At 38.2% G+C, this 21,894-nt stretch overlaps 1 protein-coding gene across 1 annotated transcript; it reads left to right on the top strand.

Annotated features, from left to right (window-relative positions):
- Positions 1-163: 163 nt before the first annotated feature.
- LOC109030434 (fatty acid synthase) lies at positions 164-20,109 on the top strand. The gene is made up of 12 exons (XM_072304707.1): positions 164-320; positions 674-840; positions 2,759-2,935; positions 4,369-4,556; positions 6,187-6,439; positions 7,599-7,778; positions 8,433-8,636; positions 9,386-9,765; positions 12,253-12,407; positions 18,082-18,335; positions 18,687-18,924; positions 19,765-20,109. Exons 1-12 carry the CDS (start codon positions 170-172, stop codon positions 20,091-20,093), a joined length of 2,676 nt encoding a protein of 891 aa, XP_072160808.1. The 5' UTR covers positions 164-169; the 3' UTR covers positions 20,094-20,109.
- Positions 20,110-21,894: the final 1,785 nt, after the last annotated feature.

Here is a 21,894-nt window from a genome sequence, read left to right as displayed (position 1 = left end):
TTCGACAGAATTTTTCCTTTCTCCGCTTAAATTATCAACACATTGTGTTGGAGTTCACTGCTTGTTTTTAATACCACTGAGGGTTGAGTTTTCAAAAACAACTCGCACAACTACAACTCACTTACAAACTCTTCTTTTTTTTCTCAACACGATAGGATTGTTGGGAAAAATGAAAATAAGCCGAGACTGGACCGTTTACTTGGACAGAATGATTAACCTCAATATTATGTGGAACGCTCAAGCCACTGGACAGTTACCAAGACCTGCCTCAATTCAATCTATTAAACTTGATCCTGAGCAAGTGGACCGTCTAAAAACAGGTAAAATTAGATCTTTAGATTCATACAATTTTCATCTATTGTTCGAGACTCAAGTTAGACATATTTTATTCTGGACCTACGTCTGAGTCGTTTCCCAGTCCCTGAATCACAATGTTTCTTTTAGAATAAGTGGTTTCTAAATGAAAGCAGTAGAAATTAAATTCCAAAAATTAATTTTTGAAAAAAGAAGAAAAGAAAGATGGGATCGAAAAATTTAATTCATACTTCGCGGCAATAAAAAATTAGATACTTCATTTTTGACGGAGAAAGTTATATGGGAGTTTCCTAATTTGTATCAATTTAAATATTCTCAATATTCCACAAAGCAACTGATTTTCCTTCTTGTATTCCAGTTTCAGACGTTGAATTTTTTCTGAATACAGCTGTGAACTGCCTGCAGTGCATTGGAATTACGATAAATGGTTTCAAAACCAATCCAGTGACTAAAATAGTTGAGAAATTGGATGATGTGCACGCAGAGAGACTTAACTTTGTACCATATGGAAATAGCACATTTAAGGTAACAGCATGTTTCCATTAAGCCACTAAAGAAGACAATTGAAGAAAAAATACAAGTGCATGGCCGGATTTCCCTTTTTGCCGCCCATGGGCCGCCTCATTCATTTCATTCATTTTGAAACATCAATAAAAATCATCAAGTGAACGTGCTGGAGGGAGAAGGGTGCATAAGACGCGTTCACTCGTGTTGGACACATTTTTTGCGTAAGCCCTGTCAACACTACTAGCAAAAGTTCACGGAACTTTGTGCGTAAGTTCAGTTACGTATAAACCTATCTCTGTGGGAACACGGCCTTTCATTTGTAAGAAATGAACTAGAAAATTAAGAAAGAACAAACATGAATGTGGTTTAATAATTTTAACTTCCGCCGCCGTGCTGCGCTGACCACACTGTGTTTGGCGCAATGCGTGAAGTATTCATGTAGTCTTATAGGCACTGTGCGTTTCCCGCCGCGCCGACCGCTGCTGACCGTACTGCGTTTGACGCAATGCGTGAAGTATTCATGCAGTCTCGTAGGCGCTAATAAGTGTTACAAGCCGACCGCCGCGTCGAGGGCTTCTCCTTTTCATCTCAAGTCCTCGTCATCATTTCTCTCTGAACCGCACCGCTCCAGGCCTTAAATTACGTACTTAGTTTCTCTCTCAACTAAACTAATTAAAGGTGCGCAGTATTTTGTATCACCGAATTACGACAAAATTAGAAATTAATGCATTCTCAGGAAATGAGAAATTTGTCACCTATTCTTGTTTATAATTTTTTTCTGAATCCGATTTTTTTGTACCTGCATTTAAAAAAAGTGCAAAATTTGCCACCCCCTAATTTTGCCGCCATGGGCCGCGGCCCATGTGGCCACCCCCTTAATCCGGCTCTGCTACGGTGACTTTTTCAAATTGCTCAACAACTTTTATCAATATTGAACCAGGATGAAAACGCGAATGAGATCACAGTGCGTGATTCGGAAAATTATCCTTAAAGAAAAAAATAAAATAAAAAATAACTGCGAACGTGGAAAACTTGGAAAACATGATACCCACAACTCATATCTTGCGTTAATGAGTAAATTTAAGACAGTTTAGTTTTTAAAGTAGATTTGAGATTTTTTGTATATGCTCAGCGTCATGCACGTGCAGATTTCTCTGTGAAATGAATACTCGGTTGGCTGTATCTTTTGTGTGCAACAAACTCATCATAAGCTAATTCTGAGGTATGTCAACTCAAAAATGTTAATACTTTCTTCTTCTTCTTCTTCTTCTACTAACGACTAGGGCATGGCCCTGTTTGTCAAGCCTTTGAGTGCCAAGCACAAAATATTAAAAATTTAATAATTATCTGTAAAGATTCGTCAAGTCAATAAAACAAATAGCAACAGGAACATTCAATCATCTTCAGGAGAAGAGAGCCAGCTTTGTGCCCATCTCTTAGGCGGTCGTCCAGGCAGTCTTTTCCCTATGGGTTGTCCAGTCATACAAACTTTTGCCAGTCTCTCTTCATCCATTCTGTCAACGTGCTCCGACCACATCTTTCTCCTCATCCTAGTCCACTTGGCTACATCTTGCACATTACAAGCATCTCTGATGGACTCGTTGGTCTGATGATCCCAAAGTGTAAAGCCCGCTATTTTTCTTAAGACCTTCATTTCAACGGTGCGGAATTGTTGTTTGATGCGCTTTGTCTCGGCCCTGGTCTCTGTGGCAAATGTTAACACTGGTCTAACGATTGTTTTATAGACTCTGACTTTACTTTCTCGGGCCATGTATTTGTTGCGCCACACCATCTCGTTGAGGCATCCGGCAACTCTCGCCGCCTTGAGTGCCTGTTAATACTTTCGTTACTTTAATTTTTACATTGAAAATCGTATTTTTAGTCCTTTATTACTCATTCAAAACTTAGTATCTATATGATGTCAACGATGTTGCAGAATTTACAAGAGTTTTGGCGCGCCAGTTTTCAAGTAATGTCTGAAAATTCAGATAGCTCCACTACCAAGTTTAGAATACCGCTAGATTTCAAAATAAGTGACAAGCGTAACGGAAAATCACCTCCATCGCCTTCTAAAATACTCAACGATTTTCTGCAGGCTGGCAATGATTCGAATGTGAGTGTTTTACGTGCATGCATTAGGATTTTCAAACATATAACATTCGCTTTCATAAATTTAACTTATTTTTTTCATACTTTGAATGAAGCCAGCTCATAATTGGTCTCTTATTTTGAGGAAGAAACCATAAACATTCATTTTAGTATGCGTGCAACAGTGAAATCGATAACTGAAAGGATAGAAATTTCTCATCAAACTTTCATGAGGCTTAAACGTTTTTTCATGGCGTATTTTATCTCTCTCAGACAGTTAATTCCTAAATTATAAATTTGAACGATTGATTGTTTTAGAAAAAAATACATTTCCTATGAAATTTTAAGGATGGGTTAACTTTACAATAGCATACTCAAATATTGGAAAAATATCTGTGCCAGCTGAAGGCTCCTATCAGACATATAAGTAAAAAGTCAGATGGCAGATGGGGTCAGTGTGTTTGCAACAAGTTTACTGCAGACATATTTCGCATATAAACTAGCGCATCAAGTAAAAGATGTACGAATTACAAATCATTTCAACACTTTAGTTGAAAAAATTGTAAGATAAATTTACATAATTTTTAAGATCATATTGCATGTATTCTTTTATGCTCATAGGTTGATTTTGTACCCGCTCACTCGCACAAAAATGGCACAAAAGTTGGAGTCCACCTTTCATACATTTATGGCATACACTCATTGTCACAACTATCACTTCAGGAAAACAGCGATAATGCGCCTATTACCTTGTAGAGGTGCCTGAAGAGCAAATCAAAAGTAGTTTAAAGTCCGTCCTGAACTGTGGAAAAGACTATGCTATTTTATACGAACAAGTATTTGGTTCTTCCAGATACGGACTCCTGAAAAAAGTAAGTTTAACACTGAAGTATAGACGTCGAAAAATGGTGTGAGAGAAAAAATGCTGAATTTAAATTGTTTTTGTAAATGGATCAAATTTATGATTTTATATGAGGACGAATAACGTAAATTTAACAACCGTAGCTTGATTTTCGTCGTTCATTCTCATTCTTCCCGTCATCCATTTTCCTCATTTTTTCAAGCCTTGAAACACAGGGGAGGGGAGAAATGTCCTTTCAAAGAAATAACGCTTGTTCCGTAAGTAACGCCATTGCAATTTTCGATCACCACGTACTTCTTGAGCAAGAGCTACTTCCGGCAAGAGCTTTGTGCATAAATATTGGATAATTTTCCTCACGATTTCCGGTCAAAAAGTAATGGCTTGCCTTAAAGTGCACCGGGAGTTTTCAATTTATCTGAGTTAAAGAATATATCACGAGAACGGAGGAATCTAGGATTTCTCCATATTAAATATGAAAAAGGTCGATTACTTCTAAAATTATGTTTGACATTCAGGCAATGGAGTAATTTCACCGGCACATACTCTTATATGTTGGCTCAGAGTGAGATGTTTCAATAATATGTTACCTTTTTCAGAAGACCTCTGGTTGGAAACCGAAAATTTATCATGTGTCAGAAAACGTGTTTTCAACCTTGGATACCTTGAAATTGGAGGCTAAGACAGCGAACGAAAAGTTGGTTTTGGTTTTCAACAGACCTTCATTCAAAAACCCTGAGGGCATGATCCGTAAAATTTTAAGGAAGGCTGGGAAAACAAACTATAGGTGCGTAATCCCCGAGTTGAACCTTTACATATCTTACTATGGAGGAGAGGGTATTTATTTGTGCAAACAAACTTTCAAATTTGTGTCTCGGACGGTCATTTACCTGATTATGAAGCTGCCGGAAATTTTCTGTTATTTGCCACATTGCGAAACACATTCAAATTCTTATTCAAAAGTCTCTACTTATTGGTGAGAAATAATCCTCTCCTTCACCCAGTCAGTCCGCAATATTTTAAAAACATTTTAAAAATATTTTCATTATTGCTATTAAAATATCCTCTGAAAAATATTGATACAACTTTTTTAAAATAGTTTTAAAAAATATTTTTGAAAAAGTTTTAAATAACATTGCTAAAAAATTTTGAAAATAATTGGAAAATACTTTTAAAAAATAATTTACATAGCAATATTGTAAAAATATTTAATGTAATTATTTATAAAATGAAAGCATAAAAATATTTTTATAATATTGTCACGTAAATAATTTTTAAAAAATATTTTCCAACTATTTTCAAAAATATTTCAAAACTTTTTAAAGTAATATTTTGAAAATATTTTTTTGAAAATATTTTGAAAATAATTCAAAAATATTGTCTGTAAACATTTTTAAAATATTAATAAAAAAGTTTTGAAAATATTTTTAAAGTATTTTTTAAAAAATATTTACAAACAATATTTTTGAATTATTTTAAAAATATTTTTTAAAAATATTTTCAAGTCCTTATTTTCAGTTATTATGAGGTGTTATTTACATTAGTGTAAATTTAATGTAAGTACCCATTACGTGAGATCGAAAAAAACAAATAACAGGAACGAGCCGCGCACTGACGCAACGCATGCTATAACAGGCGTGATTTTAACCCGGCCCACCATGAGCTCTCTGTGGCTCAGTGGCTAGAGTGTTCGGCTACCAAACCCGCGGCCCAGGTTCCAGTCCGCACGAAGGCGTCCGGGTGTTTTACGCTCCTAAACGTCGCAGGAATTCAGGTAAGTGGTTCAAAGTGTTCAGTACTTGTGTATTTCATGTTTCTAATGTAATAAAATTGCAGTACTATGAAAATGACGAAATTTGCCTGTACTCTTCCACATCTACTTGACAGAGCGCGCTGAGTATACAGAAGGGAATAGTGTCAATAACCATTGATAGAGCGCGCATGGTATACAAATAGGTAAACACTCCGGTAAAATATTTTCGATAAAATATTTTTAAAATTTTCCTTGAAAATATTTTTAAAATTTTCCTTGAAAATATTTTTAAAATTTTCCTTGGAAATATTTTTAAAATATGTACATGGAGTTAACATGTAGCAATTTTGAAAATATTTTGACAATGTTTTAAAAATAATTACAAAATAACGTCAAAAATGTTTTAAAAATATTGCGGTGCTGACTGGGTCAATATTCGATCCAACAAAGTTTTTGTGGAATATAGTTCTTAGTTCTAGCATGCCCTGGAATTTTCAATTTCCTCGATTTGTTCGATGGAAGTGTTAGTAGCGATGTTCCAGAATTTGTACTAGTAATTTTCGTTCAAAATTTTCCCTTTAGTCAGGTCATGTTTGTGGATTTTATGAAATGTCCCTTAATCTCAATGCAAACCATCTCGTTTACGTCTAATTATAATTCCCAGGTTTCTTTTCTTACTGGATGATCATACAATTCCGTTTTCCCTTAACGAAAGCTTCTACCTTGAACAACTGGAGAAAGGAGTAGTGGTAAACGTACTAAAAAATGGGAAATGGGGCGGTTATTATGGTACGCCAATTTCAAAACCAGTCCCTGAAAATGTGGCCAAAATCTTACCCCATTTTGACCAAGCGTCCGAGGAGGTTGACCTTCATTACATCGGTTTGAATCCTTCTGGCCTCCACAATATGACGAAGGTACCTTCCAACATTTTCTTAACCTCTAAATCCTCCACCTTATCTCTTCTCGAATCATACAGAGACAGATCTGATTGATAATCTCCTCAAAGAAACCATCGCACTTAGATAATTTTTTGCTGCCCCCGATTATTCCCATTGAGAAACATCGAGTCAAGAAAAGATTTTTTACGCATTGTAAAATTTCAATCTTTATTAGGCGAATTAATTGTAACACACCGTGATGTATTCTTTCTATTTGCGAAAGGCAGTGCTCAATTTCATCATTAACGTTTTAGCAATAAAGACGCACAGTGGTCTTGAAGCAAAAAAAAAAAAAAAAAATGCGACAAAAATGTACCCAAAACGGTTTGCAAGGAATGAGTCTATGGTACGTGTTGACTTGAAATCGCACAAAATAAAAATCTTGCCTGATCCAAATTTCAAGGTATCGAAATTTAAAAGTATCATAGTAAATGCGAGTTTTCTACAGATTTTGATCAGCTTTTTTTATTTACTTGTCAATTGAATCGTGTTGATCGTTTCACATTTTCATTTTTCGTTCGATGCATGTCGATCGAATGCATATCCTCTCGTTACATGCAGACTTCCTATCATACTCTTTTTTTAACTGAACAATTCGCCTTCTGCTGCGTCTGCAGCAATTGTTGTTATAAATATGTTGCGCGCGCTGATTCACTTCATTACATACTCGACTATCTGAAGGCGTTTTGTAAGCGCAAGTAGCGCAACCTGTCGGAGAACGAAGGAAGAAGGGTCTGAGCGTTTTATTCGATCTCACTTCTATTGTTCTCCGGCAGATGGCGCTACTTGCGCACATAAAACGCCCTCCAAAAGTCGAGTATGTAATGAACTGAGATCAGCACGCACAACATGTTCATAACAACAATTGCTGCAGACTCAGCTGAAGGCGAATTTCTTACGCACTTAAAATGCCCTCTGAGAGTCAAAAATACCATGAGCTGAAACCAGCACGCACATGCACAATAAATGTCAAATAAGTGTCAAAAAAGAAGAAAAATCAGTGAATCAGCGTTGAGTTATTTGAATGCCGATTCCCCGAGCATAGTAAAACCACACATTTTTGAGTACGATGTTCTTATCCTCTTAAATATTGTGCAAATTCGTCAATTGAAAATCTAACACAATTTTATCACAGGGATCGCCGGCAATTTCGGACTACTCCGGGGTTACAGCAGCAGGCGCTCACGTAATAGGAATAGCTCACAAAAATGAAGGATTCGAGAGTAATATTCGTCTGGATTCGATTTTCCAATGGACTGTCTCAAAGGATCTTCCATTAGATGAAGCTGCTTCCCTTCCATCCGCGTATTTAATGGTTTGTACAACTTCATGCAAACACTACTTATTGCTCATTATAGTAACTAGGTACTCACCATCTGCTCTGGTACACACGTTAGTGAGCATTTCCAAACCAGGGTATTAAAACCTCTTAGTTTTATAAAAAAAATACATTTATTAAGACCCTCGTATATTTGAGTGCCAGCTACACTTTTTGGTCATCAAAAAATGTCTGCCTAAAAAAAACGGTGTTTTTTAATATTCTTTGAAAAGCAAGTTCAGAATTTCACTAAGCAGATTTATCAATTTCAAAAAATGATATTAGTTTGTCCTCTTAAGATTGTACCTAAGAAAATATTCAGCACTTTAACGCTCATAAAATGTGTTTCTTCAGGACAGAGGAGCTAATGTTCTCGTATAGTACTTAAAATAATAATTTATTTCAGCAACGCGTAATCATGGGGAAAGGTATGACATATTCCATGATGATGATAATGTCAAAACTCTGATTTGTTTTAGTTCCAATTGTTTTTTATCAACGCTGGTTTTTTCCCTTTCCGTTCAAGAATTATCTGCTATCTTAAGACCCTTAATATGCTGGATAGCTCTGACTTTACATTTACTCAAAAGTTACTTAATCCTTATGAAAGCTTTAAGACTCTACGTCTGTTTATTTTTCTTGTCTATTCAGGCTCATTCGATTTTGGAGGAAAGGATGGCAGTTAGGATAGTTAATGATACGGACGGAACGACGAAGAAGACAGCCTTCATTATGGGTGGTCAAACGCCTGTTGGTATGGCTCTCATATCTCTTTGCCTCGAAAGAAACTACAATGTTTTCACTACTGTTCCCAACGAAGCAGCTTATCAACTAGTGTCATTCATGTTCCCTCAGGTACGTGCCTTTGAGTTTAATTACTGGTGGGAATAAGTATTTTACAAACATGGATACCTAAAACCTTCTCTGCTCTATTCATTATCGGAACCCCGAAAAGGTAATTTCTCATTTATGAATTCAATTTGGAATTTTCAATGAGCCTAACGTTAACGTGCGTTACATGTTATTTTGACGAGAAAGCATTTATTAATCATTGCTTCCTCCTCTCACTTTCCACTAATGTTTTTTTTAAAAAAGAGTATTTTAACATTGGATTATTGCTTGTTCACTACAGATACCACGAATTAGATTCGATTCTTCGATTCTGAAGATATAGTTTGGACTTTCCATTGTTGTCATATATGAGGAGTAGAGAATCATTTGGACTGCATTTTGCAATTTGGAACTATAAATTCTGGTCCGGTTTAAAAACAACGTATGTGCCATTCTTTTCCCTGTGCACATAAGTGTTTTTTCAAACGAGCCAAAATGTATAGTCCAAATTGCAAAATTCAGTCCATTTGACGGAAATCGTGGAAACCCGTGCTCACTTTTGACGTGCTGCCGGATGACGTCATTCGCTTCGCCGCGAAACCGGGGCGTTTCAAATTTGCGAAAAGCTGCGCTTTTAAACTGCGTATTTCCGGATGTTTGCGTTACTTTTTCGCGCTTTTAATGTGCGCACCGTGTTTTACGCATCATTTACCTTGTCAAGTCAAAGTTCGTTTAGGCTTTAGTGACCAATTGACCGAAATTTAATTTTTCAGATCCCCAGATCCAGCATCACAAACCACAGCAACGAAGACTTTTACGTTCCGGTGATGTTAGGAACCAACGGCATAGGCCCTGACATAATAGTGAGCGATGCACCTCGGAAACCGATGCTTACCGCTTGGGCGTGTATCGGCAAACACGGAAGTTTCGTCAACCTCAACGAGGAAACGATGCAACACAATACACCTCTCCCAATGGGCAGGTTCAGTAAAGATACCGGTTACTACGGCCTCAAACTATCCCAACTGGTGCAGTTACCGAAAGAACGAAAAATTCAGCTTCATGAGCTTGTTAGTAAAAGTCTCTCGTCTGGACGGATAGTTCATATGCCACACAAATCAGTGGACGTCAATAATCTAAGTCAGTTATCTAGGTATGTTGTTCATCGTGATTATAATGGTCACAATCATTGGAATGAATCATTGAAACTGGCATACCTTAATTTTAGTACCTAAGTTTGCTTTTCGTTAGATATGCAGAAAAGTACTTGAAAGTCGTGTGGTGGTCACACACAAACATATTGCACAAGGAAGCAGTCACGGATCCAGAGTGAGTCGAAGGGGGGGGGGCATTTGCAGGGGGGGGGGGCAGTCATCAGAGCAAGGCGGTCCAGGGGGCCTCCCTCGAAAATTTTTAAAAAAGATACCTATCCCCTCCCAAGTGGAATTTTCAGAAGTTTTAGCATACAATTTGAGCATTATTTGAAAGTTGAAAATTGACGAAACCCCTTTTAGAGTAATTTTTTTTCAGTGTATGGACTATCTATTTTAGAGGTACTGATGGTGAGTAACCGGTGGTTTAGTAAACTTTGGTCATAAAGTTCTGTCTTGATACATCTCAGTAAGGTTATAGGACATGTCGTCAGCGATATTTTGTCCCCGCACCTGTTTTTTCCAATAATTTACGTCCACGCGTTTTTTCGGCACGGGAGTTTTGGTCCACGTACCAGTTGAGACCCAAAGTTAATTGGCCCACATGTAAATACAAACGACAATTTATTGCTCACGACGTTTTTGGATAAAAATGTAAAATGTCTTGGAAGAATGAGGATTTGCTTGTTTTTTCGTTTTGTCTGTTTGGTCCAACGGAGAATAATATATGGTTGAGAGTTTTGGTAAAAATGGAGGAGCGTCAATTCCATGTGAGAAAATTCACTAAAACTCTCTACACCTCTTTGGTGTAATAGGACTTAGTTATCTTTCAAGATTTCCCCACTTTTTTATACCTGAGCCGGATAAACCTCTATATTTGCCTCAGCTAAAGGCTCTTAGATTTTTTCAGTGTACGATAAGTATCTTGATTTATATTTTGCGAGGAAAGATCTGTACTTTTAAAGGATGCCTGTCATTCTTAATACGTTCAATTTCGCATAATACTGTGCAACACCTATGTTGTGAGATAGTTGCTTCAGGCGCCGCCTCATGGTAGGCGAGCGGCCAGCCCGAAACGCGCATTAGCGCCTACAAACCTAAGTGGATACTTCAAGCATTGTGCAATGGGTGAAATATCCACTTAGGTTTGTAGGCGCCAGTGAGCCTCTCGCGCTGGCAGCACGCCGCTCCGCTCTCTTAGGTTTAAAACTTTATACTCGCATAGTCTGCGTTTTTTAACTCAGGATTTTGAAATGTTTGCACACTCTGCATAGATTATTCTCATTTAAATTGACGGGAAAAAATGTATCAATTAATCAAAGGAGAATAATAATATAATGTGTGTTTTTTAAATATTGGCGGTTCCGTGTCAAATTTATTGATTTCCAAAGTATTTTAATTTTTTTTTTTACATTTAGTGCTTTTATTGTGCTGCAGCGAGGTTTACGCGCAACGAAACGCTCAAAATTTGACGTATTTGACTCTAAACGATCGATGTAAAATGGGTTCAAACTAAAGATTGCGTGCTTCTTGGTTTTTCCCCTCTTTCATTCATTTTCGCAGTTTCTGTCGGCACAACTGCGGCTCATTGAGATTATTGTCTTTTAGAAAAGGTTTTACAAATATTCGTCACGTTTTAAAATTATAAATGTTTTCGAAATAATGTAATAATTTCGTAAAGAAAAATTTAAAAAAATAAAAAAAGTACCTTTATACACATACAGAGTATATTTTACATCGAATATTTTAAGGATAGAAATAAAACCAAAAAATATTCATCGATGAAAATTTAAAAAGATGATTCAAAAGGAGAAAGTATAATAACATTTCATTTAAAAAATGAGCAACCATAATAACACCTCCTTCTTTCTCAATTTCTCATTTCCATATTGTCAATATAATTTTACATACCGACTAAAATATAACGCTTAAACCAAGTCACCGCGGCTTATTTTACGCGTGAGCGTGAACTACTGGACAAAAAAGGTGCGCGGACAAAAAATTTTGACAAAATGTCCTGAAACCCTCAGTAAATTTGTAGGACCAATTTTTTTGGCCCGAGGGGGGGCATTGGACCCTGGATCCACCACTGCACGGAAGTATGATAGAGGAATTATTGGTTTTAAGTTTAGGTTTGTAAGGAAAGTAATACGAGAATTCAATTAATTAGATCAATAAATTACATCTTTTTTTCTTGTTTTTACACTTCAAATATCCCGAAGTGAAAAGCTCACGCTTGCCGTCTCTAAAGCCCAATCCCCCCCCCCCCCCCATGTACCTAATCAAGTCAGCCCCAGGTGACCGTTGTTTGAGACCAGCAAACTCGGGCCACCTGGTCGGGAATCGAGCGCGGGACCTACCGATCATAGAACAAGCGCTACAACCATCACACCACAAGAGGCCGACTCAAACCTAATTACAGCAAAAATATAGGATGAGCTTGTTATATTCGAATTGATTATCACTCCTCTGCAAATTTTGATTTCCAGAACTGCTGAATTGGTCACAGAGCAAGGTGGTAAACTGTTGTTGGACGTCGGTTCGAGAGGCAAAAATATCCGAACATCGACTTCCGATAATAAGTGTGACAAGCAGAGAGAATGGATTACTCCTAAGGACTCTCAAGTCTCCTCCGTCATTATAAGTATGAACCTTTTCAAGTATAGCTCTCAGTATTCTCTCATACGTATTCCTCTTTTAAAGTTTCTGGACATGCTTCGATCTCTCACCAAAACACACATCATCAGGGCCGGATTTACCTACTTGCCGCCCATGGGCCGTCTGTATTTTGCCGCCCTCTTCTCATTCGTTTTAAAACATCAATAAAAACTATCAAGTGAACGTGCCGGAGAGGGAGGGGTGCATAAGCCTACTCGTGTTGGATACATTTTTTGCGAAAATCCTGTCAACACAACTAGCAAAATTTCACGGAACTTTGCGCGAAAGTTAAGTTCCGTAAACATATCTCTGTGTGGACAAGGTCCTCAATTGATAAGAAATGAACCAAGAAATTATGAAAGAACGAAGATAGATGTGGTTTAATAATTTTAACTTCCACCGCGGCGCGCCGGGCTGATTACACTGTGTTTGGCGCAATGCGTGAAGTATTCCGACGGTCTTGTAGGCGCTATGCGTCTCACGCCGACCGCTGCTGAACGCACTGTGTTTGACGCAATGCGTGAAGTATTCGTGCAGTATTGTAGGCGCTAATATGTGTTACATGCCGACCGCCGCGCCGAGGGCTTCTCCTTTTTATCTCAAGTCCTCGTCATCATATCTCTCTAAGTCGCGCCGTTCCAGGCCAAATTGCGTGTTTCGTTTCTCTCTTAAAGCCCTAGCCTTTAGTGAAACCATGTCTCAACTGAGAACCGATATCGCTCTTTTTTCGGAAACTCATTTTGCAAACGAAAATAGAGGATTCATAAAAGGTTTCAGATTTTATAATGCTCGTCACCCTTCCAATAAGGCGAGAGGGGGGGCCTCTGTAGCTATAAGGGAATGCATAAAACATTCAGTGATCGATATCATTGAAACGGAGCGATTTCAAGTTGTGATTGTGCAGGTTGAATCATCGCTCGGTTCTTTTAACGTCGGAGCAATTTATGCACCGCCAGGTATACGCTGCCAAACAACTCATTATTCTGAATTATTAGAAAGAATGGGTCCACGATTTATCCTCGGCGGGGACTTTAATTCTAAAAATCTTAGGTGGGGATCTCGCCTCACCAATCCTAAAGGAGTTGGCCTAGAAACAGCAGTAAATCTAATTGGTGGAGATTTCATAACTCCGGGTAAGCCTACCTTCTATCCGGCTGATGGTATTAAAGAACCAGACATACTTGATTTTTTTGTGTTTAATAATCTTTCTTTAAACAATAAAACTGTTTGTGACGTTTTGGAATGCAAGAAAGGACAAAAACCTAAAGATCATATTCCAGTTAAATTATCCATTCTTGCTACTCCCACTTTGACGAAAAGACCCCCTTGCCTCTTTTCGGCCCAAACCAACTGGAATAAATTTAGAGAATTACTTACATCTAGAATTGATAATTCAACCCAAATAAATAATTACGAAACTCTCAATAAAGAGGCAGAAGCGATAACTTCATTAATCCAGGAGGCTGCCAAAAGTTCTACTCCTGTTGCAAGAAATAATACAAATTTTTACCCCAAGTGTACTTTACCCGAAGAAATCTTAAAACTCATAGACCACAAAAAAGGAGCTGCGCGGAGGAAAAAGACTACCCATTTCCCTGCAGACAAAGCCTATTATAACCAGCTAAATAAAGTCGTTTCAAAAAGAATAAACGCTTATAGGAATGAACAATTCGAAAAATTTATTAAAAATCTAAGCGCTAGTGAGACAAACGACTACTCACTATGGAAAGCAACAAAAGGCTTAAAACGTCCCTTCCAAGCTAGTTTTCCGATTAAAATGGATAATGGCGATTGGGCTACTAGCAGCCAAGATAAGGCGCATACCATCGCTGCCCATTTGGAATCTGTTTTTCAGCCCAATCCAAGTTCAAGCCCTGAAAAAGAAAGAGAATTAGAAGCTGAAGTAGAGAATTTAGAATTTCTTCCAGACGAAAAAATCAAAAAAATTACTTACGAGGATGTATTTAACGAAATTAAATACAAAACAAAAATTAAAAAAAGCCCAGGATATGACTTGATATCAGCAGTAGTTTTAAAACAACTTCCCCCGGCCGCTTTAAAAAAATTAACAGCTATTTTTAATGCTGTAATTAAGTTAAAATACATACCTCTGCAATGGAAAAAAGCGGAAGTTATTGTAATCCTCAAATCGGGCAAACCTGCTTCAGCTCCTAGCTCCTACAGACCTATTTCCCTCCTTCCGCTAATCTGCAAACTCTTCGAAAAATTGTATATAAAGAGAATTTTTAGTATAGTTAGAAAGAAAAATCTACTCCCAGACGAACAGTTTGGTTTTAGGCCTGGGCACAGTACGATTGAACAATTACACAGAATATCCGCCTATATTGAAAAAGCGTTAGAAGAAAAACAATACTGCAATGTCGTGTTTCTGGATGTCGCCCAGGCTTTCGATAGGGTGTGGCATCAGAAACTGGCATTTAAACTTTCCAAAATACTACCGGGCAACCATGTTCAGCTGCTGATGTCATACATCTCTGACCGTTTCTTTCGGGTTCGCTTCGAGGATTCTTACTCAGATTTTAAAAAGATTAGAGCAGGAGTACCGCAGGGGTCGGTACTCTCCCCCCTTCTTTATAGCCTTTTTACGGCCAATATTCCAAAGCCCAAAAAGGGCAAATTGGGTATTTTCGCTGACGATACAGCCGTAGCGTCTTCAGCTCCCACATATGATGAAACGGTCAGAAATCTGCAAGAAAGCCTGGACGACATCCAGGAATGGACAGATAACGATCGTACTGTGCTCAACGCCACTAAATCGGTCAACGTGGTATTTACTTTACGCCCCTACGTTCACACACCTCTGATCCTAAAGAATACTGCTATCCCCCATTCTTCAAAGGCTACTTATCTTGGCCTTATCATGGATAGTAAATTATCATGGAAAGAACATATCCTAACTAAACGTAAGCAAATCGAACTTAAGCATAGAAAAATGTTATGGCTTCTAGGTAAGCGTTCAAAATTAAAATTAAATAATAAAATTCTCCTATATAAATCCATGATAAGGCCAATCTGGGCATACGGCAGCCAGATGTGGGCCTGCGCAGCAAACTCTAACCTAAACCAAATTGAGATAACACAAAATAAAATCTTGCGCCAAATGACCGGGGCCAGATGGTACGAGCGTAACGCCGATATTAGAGGCGAGCTCGGGATAGAATCCATGGAAGTCTATATCTCTAGACTTTACTTGAACTATGAGGATCGGCTGGGTAGACACTCCAATCCGGAAGCGATATCGCTCTTGGATTGGTCTGCTGCCCCGCGACGCTTAAAAAGACGTAAAACGTTTGAGCTGAGCTCGCCCCTTTTCCGCCGGTGTTAGGCTCTTGCCTCTGACCCCTGATGGCCTATGTCGGCTGAAGGGGTACACGCTTGCTAAAGGCAAAAGTTCTCACGTTACCCGTGAGGCTTGACATAGCTAAACTTAGTTATTTTCCTGCTTTTCTTATCATTCTTAAACTTCAGTAATCTACCGTACTTACCTTTCAATAATTTTCGTAACTTAGTAATTTCATTTTCTTGCAGTTTTCACTTCGGGCCACCTGGCCTGATTACCACAAAGCATTCTACGTTGTTCTTCTTTGCCTTAATACCCCCTTTTCTGATTTTTCTAATTTTCACTTATTCTGATTTTTCTACATTTCTGATTTTCTGATTCCCCTTGTTACCATATAACCATGTAAAAGCAGTTGTTTATTTATACTTAGTATATAAGTTAAAGTTAAGATTTAAAAGACTACACAGGTCTAAAATCTCTTTGTGTATATCGTTATTGTGATTACATAAATAAAAAAAAAAAAAAAAAAAAAAAGTATAGCTCTCAGTATTCTCTCATACGTATTCCTCTTTTAAAGTTTCTGGACATGCTTCGATCTCTCACCAAAACACACATCATCAGGGCCGGATTTACCTACTTGCCGCCCATGGGCCGTCTGTATTTTGCCGCCCTCTTCTCATTCGTTTTAAAACATCAATAAAAACTATCAAGTGAACGTGCCGGAGAGGGAGGGGTGCATAAGCCTACTCGTGTTGGATACATTTTTTGCGAAAATCCTGTCAACACAACTAGCAAAATTTCACGGAACTTTGCGCGAAAGTTAAGTTCTGTAAACATTTCTCTGTGTGGACAAGGTCCTCAATTGATAAGAAATGAACCAAGAAATTATGAAAGAACGAAGATAGATGTGGTTTAATAATTTTAACTTCCACCGCGGCGCGCCGGGCTGATTACACTGTGTTTGGCGCAATGCGTGAAGTATTCCGACGGTCTTGTAGGCGCTATGCGTCTCACGCCGACCGCTGCTGAACGCACTGTGTTTGACGCAATGCGTGAAGTATTCGTGCAGTATTGTAGGCGCTAATATGTGTTACATGCCGACCGCCGCGCCGAGGGCTTCTCCTTTTTATCTCAAGTCCTCGTCATCATATCTCTCTAAGTCGCGCCGTTCCAGGCCAAATTGCGTGTTTCGTTTCTCTCTTAACTCGATTAATGAAAGGTGCTGTCTCTTGTATCATTAAAAGACGACAAAATTATAAATTACTATACTCTCAGGAAATGAGAGATTTTGTCGCCTTTTCTCGTTTGTAATTTTTTAAAAAAATAAATTGCAAAATTTGCCGCCCCCTTGATTTGCCGCCATGGGCCGCGGCCCATGTGGCCAACCCCTTAATCCGGCCCTGCACATCATACGTTCTATTATAAAAAAAAAATGTTTAGCTGTCATCGTAAACAAACCATTTTACCCAAATACAAAACGCCCATAGCAATTAATTCGCAATTATGATTGGAACTGAACCATTCACATCGTGAGTACCAACCAACCGAGTTTCTGAAGAGTTGGAGGGGAGTCTTCTAGAATAGGTCTGGTGGATAGAACACCCCTCTGGAGTGAATTTGAAATACAGCTTACTTGACTCCCTTTGTATGATTTTATTACTCTCGCTCACTTCCAGCATTTTAATTTACCTCTTTTTTCAGTCATGATCAGTAAACTTTCTTATCAAAGAACGCTTCAAATGATGATCTCTTTCTATTCCAGGAATTTAAAAATGTTTCGGGAATTCGGGAGACCCTGATCAATTTTATTTTTCCGAAATAATTTCTTAAGGTAAGTGGAAGGTACTGGTGCTCTTGTCGACCTCTTTGACTGAAATGCAGCTTTCCGTTCCTGTCACCAGAGCTGTCTTTGATTACGGGAACGAAAAGTAGCGTTTTGGCTGAAGAGGTCGGCAAAAGCGCACCCAAGTTTCATTTAGAGTCCCTTTATACTGAGAGTCAAGACAACACCCCCACATGGAGTCACAAACGGGAATAAAGATTACACAATTTGAACGTTTTTCGTAATCTTTGATCGGCCCATTCTCAAATTCCTTTCTCCGTTCCTTCTCTCATTCCGTTTGTTCCTTGCCGAACCCGTAATTCCCTGGTCCATTCCAGATTATAATCTTTGCAATCGGTGAAAACGTAATCTTTATTCCCGTTTGTGACACTGTGAAGGCCTAAAATACGGGAACCAATCAGAAATGGATTCACATTGTCTTGACTCTCAGTATAAAGGGACTCTAGTTTCATTTATCTTGGTAATTACTTACTCATTCCACAATGTCTCAGATTTTTTACGTATTTCATATTGCAGGCTCAAGCGTTGGGAAAGTGGTAAAATTGGTCGAGTGGTTATTAGAGCGTGGCGTGAAGAATATAGTTTTATCCACCTCAGATGCGGGCGACATCAAAGCAGCAGTACGTACAATCAACAATGCCACCTCGAGGCATGAAGCAACCCTATTAATGACATCAGCCAAAGCTGCCCACACTCCCGCTGGCGTAGAGAATGTGCTGAACCAAGCTACAAGACTAGGGACAATTTCAACAATATTTACAGTTTCGTTGGTAAATAATCCAAGATAATATATTGATACTGTATATTCATAATGAATTATGACGTGATAATGATGTGAGGGATACATGGTGCTTTTTCCACACAAAAATCACAGACCTCATGTCAAAAAGAAAATGAATTTTTTTCCAGGATAATCAGCTCAGACATTTGTGCAGGGATATTTCTGATAAAGGATGTAAATACAAATGTCTTGTAAATACAAAGCACCATGAATCGAAATATTACACTGCCAGTGATCTCAAATATAAATTTAGAGTTGCAGTATTTTTCCTTTCCTTTTCTTTTCCACCTTCTCTGTCCTAGACATATTATAAGTCTGGTTCCATTTGTTCTTCAAACAGGATAAAAATGACACCCTCATACCAGTAATTCAAAGAGTTATGACAAGTTTTCCAAATGACTACACGCTGATAAATATACAAGGAGAAACTTGGGCGCATGAAATGAAAAATATGGTGACGATCGTATGTAACGACGATGTCAGCTACTGCGACGTCCTGAGCCAGGCTTTGACCGATCCTGATAAACCAGCAACTTACGTTGTTTCGGACAAAAACTCCAGTAAAGAAAACGACTCCGGTAAGGAATATGGGAGGTTATCAGGGTCAATTTATAGGTCCTATTCTATTATTTTTTTTCTATTTCTATTTTGCGGATTCTATTTCGACGGTGAAACTACCAAACCACGTATCTCGGTTTGCGACGTCGCAGACTTCCTTTCATACTTTATTTTTTAAATGAAAAACTACTTAACATCCAGTCTTTAAAAATTTCTGTTATTTTTCCCCTTTGAGCGGAGAAAATTCTGTGAAAATTTCAAGGAATGGTATTGATTTGGTCTACTTCGAAAAAATAAAATGTGAGCTTAGATTTTTAAACACCGCAAACGAGATACGTGGTTTGGTAGTTTCACCGTCGATTTCCAATATGCGTGATCACAATACGTAGAATTTCCTTGAATCTACTTGTTTGAATTGTCCTTCGTTTGAATTATCTTCAAATTGGCTTCTCGGCGGAAACTAATATTAACGTTTAAATGCGAAATTTTCAAAGAACAATTTTGATTAATCGCATGGAATTTGGATAAAACTGATGACCATTCAACAAAATGGATCAAAAGTCTAATTACACGTATATGATTTCCTAAGTGCAATTACGAAACTGCAGCACAATACAGTGCGATAAAAATGTTAGTGAAAATCATAATATTCTCTACTCTTTCCATCTTAAAATGCGGGCTGCATCTGTTATTTTATATTTACCTGCCCCTAGTTCACCTCCCTTCCCACATGTATGCTTGAAAACCTTTTTCAGAGCGGCTCTCTGCCGCAGCAGCGATGGAATTCGCATCTTGTTTCTGCGATACGTCGGATTTTTTGCTTTTACATGTAATTATTATCATTACCCTTTCCTTCACAGACGTCGGTGTGCAAGAATCGATATTGGACTATCTACCTTCTTCTTTGCAAGAATTAGAGGAAATGGGAGAGTCCTTATGTCACTCGGATTCTAGGTTGAGTCCACAGATTCCTGCTGCATTTATACAAACTTCATCGTTAGCAGCTAAATTGTCCGGCAAACACATAGAGGCCTTACCAGTGTTCATCATCCCTGCTTTTTGTGAGACGCAGCTGAGGCCCCTCCTGTCCAGATTCATGTATTCTTGCTACGTTGCTCACATACACCCACAGGCAAATTCAGCGCAACAAATAGCAGAACATCTTTTTGCGGTTTGGACAGCTCTTTAAAGGATGATCCAAAAATCCCGCACTACCAAGAATCACCAAGAATCACCTCTGTAACTCTCTAATAATCATTGGCGGATCTAGCAAATTGGCAACACTGTTTTTCTCCATTTAAACCTATGGAAATGTATCGATCCTTGGAGGGGTCAGGTGCCCCGACAAGAATCGATTATTTAACATAGGTGTTTAAATGGAAGGAATCCGTTGTTGCCAAATTGCTAGATCCGCCCCTGCTAATAATTCGGATGGAGACTCGAAATTTTGCAATAGCTCCTAGGTTAAAAGAGACGACTTTTGGGAGTCCTCAAAATGTCATATGGCCACCCTGAAAAAAGGTCAAAACTTTGGGAGTTATAGGGGTAGTGCGAGACTTTTGGATCACCCTGTATTATGAAATATGAAAAATAAAATTCAACTCTGATGAAATTGCATCTGCATCGCAGAAAAAAATGCTCGGGCCAAATATTTTTTTTATGAAGTTCATTCAACTTTCAACGGAAAAATATTTTGACTTTTTGTATACATTCGGCGCCGTTTATTGCAGTCAGGTATGGCAAAGCTAGTTTGATTCTTTCAAGTGGCTGATTCCAAAAAAACGACAAGAAAAGGAAAAAGCGAAATTATGTAAAAATGTACTTACTTTTTTTATTTCTCGGAAAATATGCGTAAATTGTGCTTGCCTCTGATTATCTCGTAACAAAGCGACAAACAGCGATATTCGTACGTGAACCGATACTGCCGATCCGCGATCCGTTCTGCGAAAAATGATATTCAATCATGCAGCTGATTCCATTTGTCGTGATTATAATCAGCGGCGCTGACTGAATTAGGTATTGAAATGTCGCAAGCTCATAGTCAAATCAGGTGGTTTGTCAAACTCTTAAATTATATATATTATGACTATATCACATATTAGTTGGTCAAATGCTTGTGCTAATAATATAACCCTAATGACCTGCAAATTTTTGCTTTGTCTCCAGAAAAAATCTCAGAATTTTAATCTAAATTAGAATTATCAGCCTCTCTAAAAATTAGACAAAATGAGCAATCTCGGGCTATTAGCCAGAGACAGAAATATCAGTCAAATATTGGGAAAGCAAATCCAAAAGAAATTATATTTCGATAGGATTCAGTTTAATTGTATATTGAACGTTTTTCGTAATCTTTGGTCAACTCATTTCCGAATTCCTGTCTCCGTTCCCTCTCTCATCCGTTTGTTCCTTGCCGTGCCTTTAAATATTCGGTCCAACCCTAATTTATAATCTTCGCAATTAGTGAAAAATCAATCTTTATTCCCGTTTGAGACATTGTGGAGACCTGAAATACGGGAACCAATCAGAAATGGATCCACATCGTCTTAACTCCTAGTATAAAGGGACTCAACGTGCGGTGAGATCAAGAGCAGGGTCTTCACTTGGGTTCGGGTCGGATAGGCAACTAAACTAACTCCGTGGCAAGGCGTAGAGTGTCCCGGCTATTTGAAGGCGCTCCAAGCCGGCCGTGCATTTGCGGTTCTTTACCAATTAAACTTTCACTGTTCTGATCGAAGTAAACTGTTACGATTTATTGAAACAATTGATCGCTTAAGAGTACCGATGATTACTAATTTTTTGCGACTTGTCGATTCTTTTACATGCATTTTATTGGAAAAATCCTCGAGTTGGATTCGTATTGTCTTTACTCTCAATATAAAAGGACTCTAACCAATGGAGATGTTGCATGTGTGAGGAATTTGCGATTTGACTGTTGATTCTTATGAAAAGTTCGCGAGAAATACGGTGGGGCCACTGGTTTTCTCTGAAAT

This window comes from Bemisia tabaci, chromosome 9 (genome assembly GCF_918797505.1).
Source record: "Bemisia tabaci chromosome 9, PGI_BMITA_v3".
NCBI classification, from domain to species: Eukaryota; Metazoa; Arthropoda; class Insecta; order Hemiptera; family Aleyrodidae; genus Bemisia; species Bemisia tabaci.
The sequence above is the reverse complement of the archived record's forward strand: the minus strand, read 5'-3'. Positions and strand labels throughout refer to the sequence as shown.